Here is a 15,998-nt window from a genome sequence, read left to right on the forward strand (position 1 = left end):
TGGGGATCCAGAGCGGTTTTTTTTCTACCGCAGAGAGAGTTTCTTAATAAATCCCTGTATTGTACTTGTAAGACTGTGGCCTGCCGTTGGATGTCCTCCCACCCTCCAGTGCTGCATGAATGGATCAGATCTGTGAATGTCTCTTTGCCTCTTAAAAAAATGGATATTTAAGCATAGGGATAAGGAGACGAAATTCCACGGTGCCTGGGACAAATGGGTAGCATCCCCCCATATCCTGTCTCAGCCTAGCCCGGACTATGACTAAATACTTAGTGTTTGTCCCATGGTCCTGTTTGGATGGGTATGAGTGTATGTGCATGTTGATGTGGAGTTCCCGGGGGTAGTCCTGGAGGAGGGGGGGGGGGGGGCGATTGTTTGTGGTTCATTGTGTACTATGTTTTGGTATAATTCATTTCCTTTTTCATGAGGAATTCTTATATGATCTTTATTTAGAATTTGGGTATTGCCTGGGCTGGTTTTGACCATTACTTGCTGCTTTCTCTTGTTTGATTTTCTCTCCATGTAGCTAGTTGGATTTTAGCCCAGACCTATTCTCTACAGACAGTGGACACCAGTCTCTCCTGGGGTCTGACTTTTGTATCAGTTTCCAATTTGTGTTGTATTGGGTGGACCTCGTCTATTTGGGGCCCTGCGAGGCGATCTATTTTTTTTATGTATTATGTCCTTTCTTTGATCTTTTAATAAAGTTATGTTGATTTAAAAAAAAAAAAAAAAAGTATTACAAGATATACAGTATATAAAGTAGGAAAAACAACATCTCCCCACAGTTTAAGGCTGCATTCACACGGAGTAAACGCTGGCGTTTTTTGTGTGTTTTTTGCACATAGCGCCGCGTTTACGCCGCGTAGCGCCGCGTTAACGCCGCGTTAACGCCGGGCAACGCCACCGCTAAATAGCACGGCGTTAACGCGGCGTATACGCGGCGTTAACGCGACGCTACGCGGCGTAAACGCGGCGCTATGTGCAAAAAACACACAAAAAACGCCAGCGTTTACTCCGTGTGAATGCAGCCTAAAGCTGTAATATATCCAGTGGTGTGAAATGTATATGTCAGTTTTATGTGCAGTACATACACTTTAGTAAACTTCCCTGTCCAAAAGAAACTGTGGCCAGGAGATCCTGCCATGTACTACAAGCTGAGGAAGAAGGAAAGAGGAAGGAGGAAGGAGGAAGAAGAAGTTGTGCCATTTTTAAAAATGCAGGTCAGCCACCTTGGACCCATTTGAATATGCATCTTGATCAGAGCAAAAGGTGATGTCTTTCCATTCAGCAGTCAAGATTATACTGCGTATTAAACAAACCTTTATCTATTTCATATCTTCTCTTCTTTGCCTTATCTATGGAAAATAAATAGTTTTAAGATGCCCTGTGAATGTGCATAAAGAACTACCGTATATACTCGAGTATAAGCCGACCCGAATATAAGCCGAGGCCCCTAATTTTACCACACAAAACTGGGAAAACTTATTGACTCGAGTATAAGCATAGTCATAAGTTGTAGCTCTACAATTTGGCCCGGACACACGTCCGCAAAAGCGACGACATCTATGTGTACAGGTCCATTGACTCGAGTATAAGCCTAGGGGGGAAATGCAGCAGCTACTGGAAAATTTCAAAAATTAAAATGGTCGGAGTTTGTGGGTGCAGTAGTTGCTGGTGCTGGAGAAGGGGAGGGGGGAGGGGGGTTGGTTTTCTGTCTGCCCCTTCCCTGAGCTTGAGGACTGGTCCCCCCCCCCCACACACTTGGAATTCAGCCTTGCTGAATATAGGGTATTTGCAGTGCTCCTATTAACCCCTTCCCGACGGAACAGGAGCACTGCAGATACTCTATATTCAGTAGACACAGGGATACCTAATGTGTATGTGTTTCACAGTAATTTTCTACTTTTATAAGTATTCTAGGGAAAGGAGGGATTTAGAACTTTTATTTATTTTATTTTTTTATTACATTTTCTTACAGCTTATTTTTTTCACTATTTTATGGGAGATTCTATACATTACTAATGCGGCTGGTCATAGACACCCCCTCCTCCTCCCCAAAAAAATGTTTTCTTTTTTTCTTTTTTTTTTTTTTTGCTAGACCCGAGTATAAGCCGAGGGGGGCTTTTTCAGCACAAAAACTGTGCTGAAAAACTCGGCTTATACTTGAGTATAAACGGTAAGATGTATACAAATTATTTAAAGGGAATCTATTAGAGATGAGCGAACACTATTCAAAACAGCCGTTTCGAATAGCACGCTCCCATAGAAATGAATGGAAGTGGCCGGCACGCAGACTTTGTCCATTCATTTCTATGGGAGCGTGCTATTCGAAATGGCTGTTTCAAATAGTGGCTGTTTCAAATGAGTCCAGACCTGAATCCCATAGAACACCTGTGGAGAGATCTCAAAATGGCAGTTTGGAGAAGGCGCCCTTCAAATCTCAGGGACCTGGAGCAGTTTGCCAAAGAAGAATGGTCTAAAATTCCAGCAGAGCATTGTAAGAAACTCATTGATGGTTACCGGAAGCGCTTGTTCGCAGTTATTTTGTCTAAAGGTTGTGCTACCAAGTATTAGGCTGAGGGGGCCAATACTTTTGTCTGGCCCATTTTTGGAGTTTTGTGTAAAATGATCATTAATTTGACTTTTTTTTTTCATTCTCTTTTGTGTTTTTTCATTGCAAGCAAAATAAATGAAGATATTAATACCAAAGAGTTTGTGCTTGCAATCATTTCCTGGAAGACAATGAGTATTATCTGACAGAATTGCAGGGGTGCCAATACTTTTGGCCAACACTGTATATCATATATTTATATATGAAATAAAATCTAGTTGTTAACATGTTTAATGTATGCTGACTAATAAGAATATAATATATGTCTAGCCACTATCTACTCAATTGGTGTGTCACCCAATATCTACTTTCCTAATACACACCTGATAAAATATTTATTTGGAAACCAAATTTAAGCTTCATATACAGGACATGTATTATGTATTGAGTACAGTAGTGGAAGGTCAGGCATGCTGGATGGGCAACAGAACTAAAGTTTATATTCTGCTTTCTTAGTGATTACTATTAAGCTACTATAGCAGGCAATATGCTGACCAAGCAAAAATCCCTGAAAAATAATTTATTAACTTAATTTCTTTCCAAAGACAATAAGTACTATATATTTTTGTGATTCACTTATGAGAAAAATAAATGGAATACTACAACAGAATGTTGACAGAAATGTAATATTCAAAATATGAATTATGGAAGGGGACCAGTAACAAGAGAAAGATGTCTGGCATAATTTGGTGCTATATCATGCCTTTTAGAAAATAGAAAATAAAGAGTTGTGCAAAGCGCCTTTGCCAGAAGACAATAACAATGCAAACAGTTTAAAATAAAAGTATTTATTGTAAAATACAAGCCTTTATAAAGCAAAGCAAAAAACAAACTGAAATGACCTAAACATAAGCACTGGTGGTGTTACCACAAGGTCCATACACAACAATGAAAAAAACAAAGGAAATGTAATGTAGGAAATGAAATGTGAACAAAAATATACAATGAGATGTTAATAATAAAAATAATAAATTTGCTGTGACCACACACATTACAGGACATGCGTATGAGATTCTTTAGAATATAACTAAAAGATGCGTTATTTGGAACATGAATTAAATCCTATATAGCATAGTTTTAAGTTCAAGGGTCAGTTCACACGTTGTGATTCCCGTGCGGGTTTTGACACAGAGAGAGACGCGGCGAGCCGCATCTCTCTCTGGTCAAAACCCGCCTGCCGCGACCATCGCGGTCCCGGCTTTCCCCTCCTATGTCGGCTCAAATGAATGAGCCGACACAGGAGGGTGCTGCCGCTAGGCGGAAGCCGCAGTCCAGCGCGCCGCGGCTTCCGCCTGAAGAAAGGGCATGTCGCTTCTTTTCTCCGCTAGCAGCAGCCTGCCGCTAGTGGAAAAAAGAAGCCCGGCGGTCTGCATAGACCACCATTGTAAAGGGGCGGATTTTGAAGCGAAATCAGCTGTCAAAATCCGCCCCTTTGTTCACGTGTGAACGAGCCCTTAACACTCCTTTAAATGGGGTATCTATATTATGCATTTGAAAAAAAAATAACCAAAAAGCCCAAAAAGCAGCATGCAAAGCAATGGTGTCAAATTTGGTGTGTGAACTGGAACATTCATTATAATGCAGGCCAAAGCACTATATTCTAATATGGAGAACCCTGAATACCAGGTGGCTTATACAAACTCATCTTGCTATTCTTTTGAGTCTTTTCTTCTGAATAAAAATTGTGCATTGGTGCATCACTTTGATAAATACCTGTGACTAACCAGATCACAACATAACGGAAAAAAACATAGCAACAAATATGCACTAGGGAAACATGTAATTCACAAGTAGTGCAACAAAACAATAGTACAGGTTCAATTAAAAAACAAAACAAAAAACAAACATGGAAAGGTACTAGATATAATAAGATCTAAAATATGTGCAGTATATTTAAAATTATTCATATATCTTACTTCCCATATCTGTTTGCACAATTCCCTGCCCTGTTTTACTACACAGAATTACAATTGCTAGCATCAAGCCTCACACAAATACTTTTAGGCTGAGGCCTCACGTTGCGGAACTGCAGCTTTTTTGTTGCAGATTTTGATGCGTCTTTTTGAACCAAAGCCAAGAATTGCTACAAAAGGAATGGGAATTATATAGGAAGTACTTCTACCTTTTGCTTAATCCACTCCTACCTTTGGCTCAAAGAAACGCAGCATTATTCTATAGTCTGATGGTTATGTATATATGTAACAGTAATTCATTCATCTCTGGCTTTATTATTTATTCCCTCTGTTCTGATCCTCAAGTACATCATAGGACCAACATTCCAACTCTGCTAATGTCACAGAATAGTATGTCTAGACCAGATAGAAAGTCTTCATGCATATGAGACTCATATTAAGGTTCCCATAAGAATGAACAGAGACATGGGGGCAGTAAATCATATATACTAATTAAATTAAACACACACAAAAAAAAAGTAGCAAAAAAGTATTCTCTGTTGCAGTGTAGAAACAGTCATCCTCAGCTGCTTATACCAAAAACTTCATATTACAAGTCAGGTTTATAGGGGGATTTGTCTGCTACTCCTGTTGTGCGACCAAAGATCACTGTGTTGCCATGGGACTCCTTCCCTCATGCAAGTGAATGAAGTCACATTGTGATCCCAAGAATGCTGCAACTTCCAAAAAGAACTAACAATGCTTGATTTTTTTTTGCTACCAGAAGTTCCAGGCTCACAATACAACTTCATTCATATTTTAAGGAAAGAGTCACAAGATGAAATGGTGATCCTTGGTCACATAAAAGAGGTAGCAGTCAAAATCACTGCATATCTCTGGATCGATTATCTTTCATAATTTAGATCTAAGACAAAGTGATGCAAAAAAAATAAATAAAATATAATAATAATCCTGAAACAAACTGCATATGTAACAGAGACATTTGATATTCTGCCTTTGATGTTTTCACTTTGCCATGTTGCAGAATAACAACATGGCCAGTTAAAAAATAAACTTCTTTCCTTGTTTTTGGCAACATTTGCTTCCAAAGGCTGCCACCATTTATCCTCACTTAACCATGTCTCTTACAATATTCAGCTTGGCAGCGTAGCCTGTACCACTTCTGAAACCAACTTATGTGCTATTGTAAAGGCCCCTTGAGATTACTGTGAAGGAAGTCATAACACACTACATATCAACATAATCTCAACAAACTGATCAAGTACCTCCTGTTAAAAACACAGATATTAAGATGGCAATTCAGTCCACAAGAATGCCCCTAGTGATCAACCTCTGTTGCTGCAAACAACAAGCCCTGCTTCAAGACAAAAGTAGCCAGTTCTAAGGATGTTACCTTTTACAGGGTTAAAAGACAAATCTTCATAAAGTAAGAACATTAAAGAGCTTGTCCATAGAGTTTACTTTTTCTTACTTCCTCCAGGGATTTTTTAAAAACTAGACCTATCTTTTTTTTTTTTTAGCTGGTTCCAACCCTGGGTCATGTGATCAGAACAAGAAATGACTCTTGGGTCGCCCTCCTCTTCTATTTTCATAGGTCGTTACTAGTGCAATGGGGGCTGGCTTTATTATAGGTAACTACCCAAGGACTGGTTGCTGGTTCCGATCACTTGATCTCGGTTGGAAAGACTTCAGAACCCCCAAGTCCATCTTTAAAAAAAATGATGTAAGTAAAAGTAAAACTCCCTGGACAAACCCTTTAAAACTGTAAAATGTAATTGCAAAGACAGTGAAGTAATATTTTTTACGGATCTAAACTATTTTATCATTGTAACTGTTTCTACAAATATTTTATAAAAGTTTTCAGTGTTCGTTTTCATTTGTCCATAGTGAGGACACTATTTATAACTAAAATAATACAAATTCTTTTAGAACAGAAAGATTATAACAGTGCTAAAGAAATGAATACAAATGTTGTCAGGACAAAACAGTACAGATAATTCCCTTAGTTTATTCTAGCCTAGCGCTTTCCAAGTGCCGGTTTGATATAAGTTTCTGACTCTCATAAATTCCCTGAGTATATTCATAGCAAACACTACATAAATGTTTTTTGAGAGCCTGCTGATGGACAAGCACTAATAGCTGTATATGTAACTTATTACATATAAACATAGATACAGAAACCAGTGTTACCACATGAATGTAATATATCACTGCATCTTCTGTTAAGAATGTGGATTCTCCCTACAACTGAGTTGCCATCACCTGTAGCATTTGGCTTCCAGCGCCTTCCCTCAGTCTGTATGGTCGTATAACACCATCATCATGAATAAAACGTGGAGGACGTAGGCTCTCCACCTCATCAGAAGTGTCAGTAGCTCTGTAAAGAAAAGACATTCAAAGCATGAGCACTGTATTTTCACATCAATGCATGTATTTCTTATCCCTGCACCTTTATCAAATGACTGCAGTTTAACCAATGACTATTGACAATAAATGGGGTTGAATGATTATTAATAGAGATGAGCGAACAGTGAAATGTTCGAAGTTCGATTCAAGTAGTCGCTCAATACTCGACTGTTCGATCGAACATCGAACCCCATTATAGTCTATAGGAAATAAATACTCGTTTAGGGGGAAACCACTATTCGACTCAGGAAGGTCACCAAGTCCACTATGACACCCCAGGAAATTATGCCAACACTCAGGAATGCAACTGGGACAGCAGGGGAAGCATGTCTGAGGGCATCTAACATGCCCAAGTTACTGTATTACGTCGAGATCCCTGTCAGCTTGCGATATGCGCGAGCTGACTTTTTCCCATAGGAATGCATTGACCAGCGTTGATTGGCCGAATGCCATACAGACTACAGCATTTGGCCAATCAACGCTGGTTCTGCCGGAGGCTCGTCTGTGAGGAGGCGGAGTCTAAGATCGGACCAGAATGGAGACTGCTGTGGACCGATCTAAGACTCCGTCTCCTTCGGCAGAACCAGGCCATTTACGGCGCAGTAGCCGTAGTAGAAGCTGCACCCAGGCCATTTTTTTTTTATCAATGTCAGTTCGCGAGCGCCGGAGGAGGACGGGACCCGAAGACATCGGAGGAAGAGGAGGCGTGGATGAAGAAGAAGACACACCCTGAATGCCCGCCCAGCGTGCATGATGCGTAAGTAGATCACATTCTTTTTTAGGGTATTATTTTAAAACGGGGGGGTAGTTTAATATAACTTTTACGGTGCCTGAATAGCCTTTTTAAAGGCTATTCATGCATATGTGGGGCTCTATCAGCATGATTTTGCTGATAGAGCCCCTTTAAATAAGTTCAGTCTATTGTATCTACGGCCTATGGTCTATCTCTGTGTAATAGTAAGTGACAGACTATTTTAGACTTTGTGGCAAGAATTTGAATAGTGATTTTTAGGATTTTTTAAAATATAGATAGTAACGTGAAAAGCTCAAAACATCATCACCAAAAATTCTTTACAATTATGTTTAAAAGAGTTGTGTGACCCCCAAAGGAATTTTGTACCAGAACCTCCAAGTGCCAGAAGTAACAGCAGTGCACGGCAATGTGCACAGTCTGATTTTCTAATTTCCTTATTGTCATTTTTTTCTCTACATGTTAATAACACATTTTTTTTTTATTTAAAGGGATTGTCCCATCTCAAGAATCCAATCTAAACTGGTAGCTTATGTAAATTGAAAACTTTTCCTAAATATATTGCTTTAGAAATTCTGCTTTGTTCTCCTGCAATGTGACCTTATTCCTTCCATTGTTTACACAGTGTTGTTATAACCATGGACCTGTGAGATAGGACAAGTGACATCACTTACTCAGTGACAGCAGGACAATCGTTCAACTAATGCAGGTAAAGCCCAGTCTGTTATCTATCTATGTAAACACACAGATAACACTGAGTGTCTTCTGTACAGACATCTGCATATTATCTGATTTGTATAAGTGTTGTGAGACTTCTCCAGCAGTTTAGCAAGGAGGGGAAAGGAGAAATACAGGAAAAGAAATGAAAAGACTTTAACCAGACTCCTAAAACACTGAGATTGGAAAACCCCTTTAACAAACATTCATCAAACATATTATCCCTGATAAAGAAGGCCAACATCTAATAACATGAGCTACTTTTGTATCTCACCACAAGGCAAACTGTATTTCTCCTGTCCTTTCTGGCAAAGTCTTTTTAGTCGGCACAATCACTGTAATGAAGACTTACAATAGTGTGTGTAGAAATAAGAGAAAAGCCTAGCCAGAGCAGCACACAGAGTCTCCTGTATGGCATGTGACACGATTATAGGAAATTATGCCAACAGTATTTATTCTACGTCACCCAAGATTAAATCCTGACAGAGCCTACAATTACCAAACAATATATATAGTTTTCTTTTAAATGCCATGTTGGTATTAGGTATCTGCACATAAAGTAGAACAAAGTAAAGACAACATAATAATTTCTTGAAAAGGTCATTAACAGCTATGAAACCGAACAGTAAACTGTATTATAAAAAAACTGTACATAATGGATTACCTCTTGATGCCCTGGAACGTGCTGCTGGCCATGTCTATGATGCCTCCTGTTGGCCTGGTTACAGCACCCACTAATCCTTTACCAATTCCTTTAAAAAATCCAGCTGCGCCTTCTTTCTGAGCGCCTAACAAACAAATTGGGTGACGTTTTAGAAACCGTGGCAAACAGAATTACATAACATTGTTATCTAAACAGATTTATTCACTATACCTTTAATTGGTTTTGTAACAATCCCTGTAATCCCACTAACAAAGCCCTGAGGAAAAAGAACACATAGTGAATCACCTTCATAAAATGCTGTTGACACATACCATTTAGAAGTGACACCAGAGAAATACTTCTTACAAATTGGCTTCAGGAAGCAAAGTAAACACAAGGCAGGTGACAACTGCAAAGTTTTATGAATAAATGAAAAACCTGGGGGGAAGGGGAGATGCAAAATATGTAACTCTAAACATAACACTAACCCCTCAAAACACTTAAAGGGGTATTCCCATGTACATAATTTTTTTTTTTAATTTGTAGATAATTAAAACTTAAACATTTTTGCAAATATAAGTAATTAAACATTTTGAAGAGTTTTAAAGATTTTCTCTAAATATCTTGTGATCACAGTTTGTTGTCTTGATCGATTGCCAATGGATACGACCACCAATGCAGAAACTTTCTAAGGTCAGAAAATCAGCCATGATTTCCTTATTGTGGCCGGGATATCTTCTGATACAAGTAGTGTCCCTGCCTGATAACCCGGCTACAATAAGAAAATCATAGCTGGGTTCCTGACAAGTCCCAGACCATAGAAAGTTTCTGCATTAGTGGTCGTAACCATTGGCAACCGATCAAGATAACAGGTCACCACTAAGAAAGTGAGAGAAAATCTTTAAAACTCTGCAGAATTTTTAACTACTTATATTTGCAAAAATATTTAAATTTTAATTATCTACAAATATAGATATGATTATGTACATGGGAATACCCCTTTAACATGACACCTATTCACAAAATATATTCAGAAACCTGGTCCTAGAAATGTCTAGAAACACAATGCAGAGTTTAATTTCTTTTCTCACTAGAACATGTTGGCACATGGACATAATTTTTTTTGCTTATTTTATGTGACTTTTCAAGATAAGCTGCTAATTTTTAATGCCGATATACCGTATATACTCGAGTATAAGCCGACTTTTTCAGCACAGTTTTTATGCTGAAAAAGCCCCCTCGGCTTATACTCGAGTCAGTGTCCAACTCAGAGTCCTGCAAGGACGTGCATAAATTAAACAAAGGGAGAGGTCCTTTAGTGCTACAGTAATGCTATAGGACACTCCCCCTTCTCTAACAATAGAGATGAAAGCCCGGGGGGCCCCTGCTGCTGCCCTGCATTGAGGAGAGGAAGCTAAAATAAAGTGAAAGTAAAACAGACAGGTACCTGCTGGTATTACTATTCCTTGTAATGTCAGGCATTTGGGGTTATTAATTTAGTTTCAGTAACTCCATGTGCCTCAAATTAAAGGCAGTTAACCCCATCATGTCCCTCATATTAACACATGGGGGTACTAATAAAGGACCTTATTTATGATGATACCTAATTATTACCTCCATATGTCCCACATATCAGTAACTCTTATGTGAGGCACACAGGGGGTTAATGTGTGGGACATGATGGAGTTAACTGCTATTACTATGAGGCACATGGCGTTACTAAGCTGTAATGCACATGACCAGATTTTTTATCTGCAATGGTTGATAAAATTATTGACTATTATATTTCAATGGACCTGTACACATAGATGTCGTCGCTTTTGCGGACGTGTGTCCGGGCCAAATTGTAGAGCTACAACTTATGACTATGCTTATACTCGAGTCAATAAGTTTTCCCATTTTTTTGTGGTTAAATTAGGGGCCTCAGCTTATATTCGGGTCGGCTTATACTCGAGTATATACGGTATAGATATGTAAAAAAAAAAATTTATACTGCAACAACCAATAATTTAGACAACACTTTACCTTTTTTGGGGATATAAGGTAACCAAGACCAAGCAATATTGTTTGCATTGTTTTCTGAGTTTAGTTTGTCCACTGTTCCACGTGCGGTATTAGAGGCATGTTAGTACACTAATACCAAATTTATATGGATTTTTTTTGTTTTACATTGTTCGCACAACAAAAATGGTCACAAATGGTTTTCTGTGGTCCATAACTTTTTATTTTTACATTGATAGAGCTCTGTGAGGGTGACTTTTTTGCAGGAGGAGGTAATTTTCTTTATTAGTACCATTTTGGAGGGGTGGGGGTTCTTTCATATACTGGTATGTAACATAATGCATCTACTGGATTAGGAGAGCAAAGAATACAGAAGGAGCTTGGAAAAGTGGTGTACTACTGGCTTCCCCTGTACACAGATCTAAGGTTTGATTGTGTGTGGATGGGATTACTGAAGTTCACTAGCTCATTTTTAAAATCCCTGGACCACATGGTGTGAAGAGGTGAATCGCAGCTTAGAGCCAAGAGAGACAAGTATACATTTTTGTTTTTCAGGTTCCACAGGATTGTTTGGACCAATTGCCAATAAACAAAATGGTGAAAGTGTGAGGATTGTGGATTTTTTATTTTGTTAAAACATTTTTTTTTACTTCTGTAGGTATTTTTGAAACTACTTTATTATTAATGGGCACCAACTAAATGACAGCATTCATACCAAAGGCAGGTTTAGTGTTAGCTAGTAAAAAGACTAACAATAAGCCCCCCCCCCTCCATTTATAACCAGAAGTGCTGGGAAGAACTGGGTATGGTACGGTACCCAGAATACATAATGATGATTAAGCATTGGGGCGATCATAGGCTGATATTATTAGCCTGGGAATGCCCCAAAAATGTGGGCCTCATCCTGGTAATGTTGCTTTGTTGTATGTGGTGAATTATAAAAAATGGGGAGCGTAAATTTTTTTTTTTTTATAAATTGGTAGAAATGACATGGCCCCCCTTCTATATTCATATGACATTACAAGCGGATCACACTAGCTCGATCATAAACTCTGTTACATCTGTATGAATTTTCAATCACATTATTCAATTATATTTGAGGGGAGATAACAAAAAGCTACTCTGTAATTTTTTCTCAATATTTACAACATTGGATTGATAATGTGCCAGTTTAATAATCCAGGTAAGAAGTTACAGAGATACCCATTATGTAGTTCTCTGCTTCTCACTGTATATGGTATACAGACTGTGTGACATCCTGCGGCTATATCTCAGGCAATATAAATCGTTGAAACTTGCTTTTGGTGTCAGTTGAATCTTTCAGATGGTGCAAAAAACGCAGTTCTATACAATTTCCAGAGAGATCACTGGTTGAAAAGACAGTTGGGAATGGGATATTCATATTCAGCTGCATATAACTGTCCCAAGATTCTCTTCTTTTATATGGCATCAAAAGCAAGTTTCTACAATTCATAACAATAGAGGAGACTGCACAGGGGAAAATGTCAATTTAAGTTTTTTACAATCAATTTTTAGTTTTGTTTAAACACTTTTTTTATACCTTATTTTTGCATTTTTATCCACTGTGACTTTACTCCTTGATCCTTTCATTGTTTGTATATTATTGTTCCATACTTCTATATGGCAGGGTATTATATATTATTTACAGACTCTGGCTGTACATAACAGGCCACTGTACATAGTGGGCATAGAAGCAATTGTTTGGCTCCTTTTGATATCTCTGGACCTGGCTGTTGGGGTGGGAGATGCCAGCTCCACTAGCAGCATCTATGAGACTTAACTACCGTATTTTTCGGACTATAAGACGCATAAGACGCACTAAGGTTTTAGAGGAGGAAAATAGGGAAAAAAAAAATTTTAAGGAAAAAAAATTGGTGAAATATTTAATAACCTAATAATATAATATTTCACCAATGTAAATAGAACTGGGGGTTTTCGGACACAGGGATACCAAATGTGTATGTGTTTCACAGTAATGTTTTTGTTTTATATGTATTCTAGGGATATGTGGGTGATTTGAACATATCTATCTATCTAATCTATCTAATCTATCTATCTATTCTCATCCATGAATGGAAAGAGACACCCTGCAGTGAAGCTATGCAAGAAGAGAAAAAGGGGCGGGCCAGACGGGTGAAGGAGGTGTGGTTTTCTAAGCAAACTTGAAAACACGCCTCTTTCACCCATCTGGCTCGTCCCTCCTTCACTGCCTCTCATATCTTGCTCCGGCAATGAAGCCACACAGGCAGGGAAGTAAGGGCGGGCCAGACGGGTGAAGGAGGCGTGGTTTCAAGCTTGCCGAGAAAACCACGCCTCCTCCTCCCGTTTGGCCCGCCCCTCCTTCCCTGTCTGTGTGGCTTCATTGAGAGCCAGATCTGAGAGGCAGTGAAGGAGGGACGAGCCAGACGGGTGAAAGAGGCGTGGTTTTCTCGGCAAGCTTGAAACCACGCTTCCTTCACCTGTCTGGCCCGCCCTTACTTCCCTGCCTCTCATATCTCGCTCCTGCAAACACGCGACACAGACAGGGAAGGAGGGGCAGAGCAGGCAGGCACCGTGCTGCTCTCCTTTTGATTCTAATAGACAGGACACAGACGCTGCACACGCTGCATTCGGACTATAAGACGCACACACATTTTCCTCCCATATTGGGAGGAAAAAAAGTGCGTCTTATAGTCCGAAAAATACGGTACATGTTGGAATGAGATAAAGAACTTACATATCGTATGTACATTTACATCCCTTTGAGAGAGGGAGTTAAAGCAATTAGGTCATAATCCTCTATCTAATATTGTGGGTTTAATGGTTAAAGCCATGTGTTGTACTCAATTTCTGTTCCCAGTCTGAGAGATCAATGGAGCAGGAGCAAAAATGTGTGACCACTGCGCCATTTAACTAGTTGACCCCCATTTTCATGATTGGTCGGAGTCCAAGATGTTGAATCCCCTCCAATCAGTCCTTTATCCACTATTCTGTGGATCGTCAAACAGTTTAATTCAAGGTATTAACACCTTTACATTTCTTGTGAAAGAATGATGAGAACTGTCCACTCAATGAAATCCCATCATTACTGAACCATTACTGGGTAATACAGCTAAATAATTTAAAGTGGAGAAAAAAAATACAGAAAGAAAGGTTTAAGTTCCAATTAAGAAGTGAAACGCTGCCAAAAATGCAAGTAAGGCTCCGTTCACATGGAGTAACGCGCCGCTCATTCTGACACGTAAACATGTGTCAGAGTGAGCACAGTAAAACAGAACCCCATTGACTTCAATGGGTTCGGTCTTACGCGCGCTACCCATTGAACTCAATGGGAGGCTTTTTTACCTATTGCTTTCAATGTGATACGCGCGTATCACATTGAAAGCAATAGGTAAAAAAGCCTCCCATTGAGTTCAATGGGTAGCGCACGTAAGCCGGCACTCATTGAAGTCAATGGGATCTGTTTTGAAGCGCCTCACGTGTTTACGTGTCAGAATGAGCGGCTTGTTACTCCGTGGGAATAGAGCATAAGAACCAAATTCAGTGGGCAAAATTGAAAACAGGTGGTAGGTGAAAACAAAATGCAGAGGCACAAAATAGCAACCTTTGGTTATGCTATAGATTTTGAAGCATCCCTTACAGATACAAGGCCTTTTCCTCCACGTGCAAGACCTTCCCTGATGCCACTTGGCTGCTTGTTCATGGCTTCTCTTCGCTTTTGTTGATACTCTTCATCCATAGTAATGGCTGCTACACCTTTAGCCATAGCACTTGTGATCCGGGATGCTGCTCCAGCTAAACCGCCTATGAAAAATAAAATATTACTTTGTGCTTCAAGTGAACAACAGAAATAAAAAATTATAATAAAAGTCTATAGAGAAGCTATAATATGGATCAGGATTGTCATGAAATGTATTATACCTGGTGGTCAGTTACTTACATGTGCATTCTGGTACAGGGTCAGAACAGGGTTATACTACTTCTAAAAGGTAAAAGTACATTTGTACATATGTTTTTGTTTTTATTTTGGACATCTTCCCCAGGTACAAAATGGTTTATTGCAGATAAAAGAAAGATAAAAATCCACATTACAGCAATCTTGAGGTTTGTATTAGCTTATAATTATAAGGGGTTGTAATTATTCACACAGTTTTATTATACCTCAAAGGTATGTTCACACAGAGTTTTTTGCAGGTGGATTTTGACATGGAATCCGCCTCAAAATCCACCTGCATAAAAGGCTCCCATTCATTTCAATGCGAGCTGTTCGCTTTTTTTTTCTCTAGCGCATTTCTTTCAGCTTGCAGGAAAAGAAACGACATGGCCTATCTTCCCACGGCGTCCGTGGCGCAAGACTCACTCTTGATTAGGCCCATTCAATTCGGGCCTAATCAGGAGCAAGATGCCGCGACGGGATTACCTATGCACTAGCCTTTATTGAGATAATTTTGCACTTCTGTATTTTCAGTACATTCTACTGCAAATATACATAAGAAAGATGTCAGCCATTACTGGATGGCAGAGGTGATGTCAAGTGTGTATAACGCTATCCTAGCACTGGTGGTGATGCATTATTGCATCTATTGCATTTGGTCACCATATTGCCTCAGGAACAAAGTCAATGAGATTGGTTTATTTCATATTATATACAAGTATTCACCTTCAGATATTAACCCTATTCACTACTAGGCACTGGAGGCCAAGTGCCTTGGGTGGTGCTAGATGGGAATAATATGAGTGAGGGTTTGTGAAGAAGCTGGGATGTCTGTATGAAAATTGAAGGGGCAAGTCTAGAGCTGAAAAAAAAAAAGTCATCCTGGTGGTCTGTGCCATATTGAGAATGCAGGGAAAGTAAACAAAAATAATCAGAGGAAACATCCCTTTAAGTCACTGGATTTCTTAGTTCTTACCGTACTTTATTTTACTACATTTGACGAGTGTATTTACCAATTT

General features: G+C 39.1%; 1 protein-coding gene across 1 annotated transcript in view; it reads right to left on the reverse strand.

Annotated features, from left to right (window-relative positions):
• The window catches only part of VPS13A (vacuolar protein sorting 13 homolog A), a 198,115-nt gene that overhangs the window by 22,139 nt on the left and 159,978 nt on the right, over positions 1-15,998 (reverse strand). Inside the window, exons 65-68 of the mRNA XM_075278130.1 lie at positions 14,686-14,849; positions 9,276-9,321; positions 9,066-9,189; positions 6,790-6,904 (exon numbers count right to left, since the gene is read on the reverse strand). Coding sequence (XP_075134231.1) covers positions 6,790-6,904; positions 9,066-9,189; positions 9,276-9,321; positions 14,686-14,849 — 449 coding nt within the window. The remainder of the gene's footprint in view (positions 1-6,789; positions 6,905-9,065; positions 9,190-9,275; positions 9,322-14,685; positions 14,850-15,998) is intronic.

This window comes from Leptodactylus fuscus, chromosome 1, assembly GCF_031893055.1.
Source record: "Leptodactylus fuscus isolate aLepFus1 chromosome 1, aLepFus1.hap2, whole genome shotgun sequence".
Taxonomy (NCBI): domain Eukaryota; kingdom Metazoa; phylum Chordata; class Amphibia; order Anura; family Leptodactylidae; genus Leptodactylus; species Leptodactylus fuscus.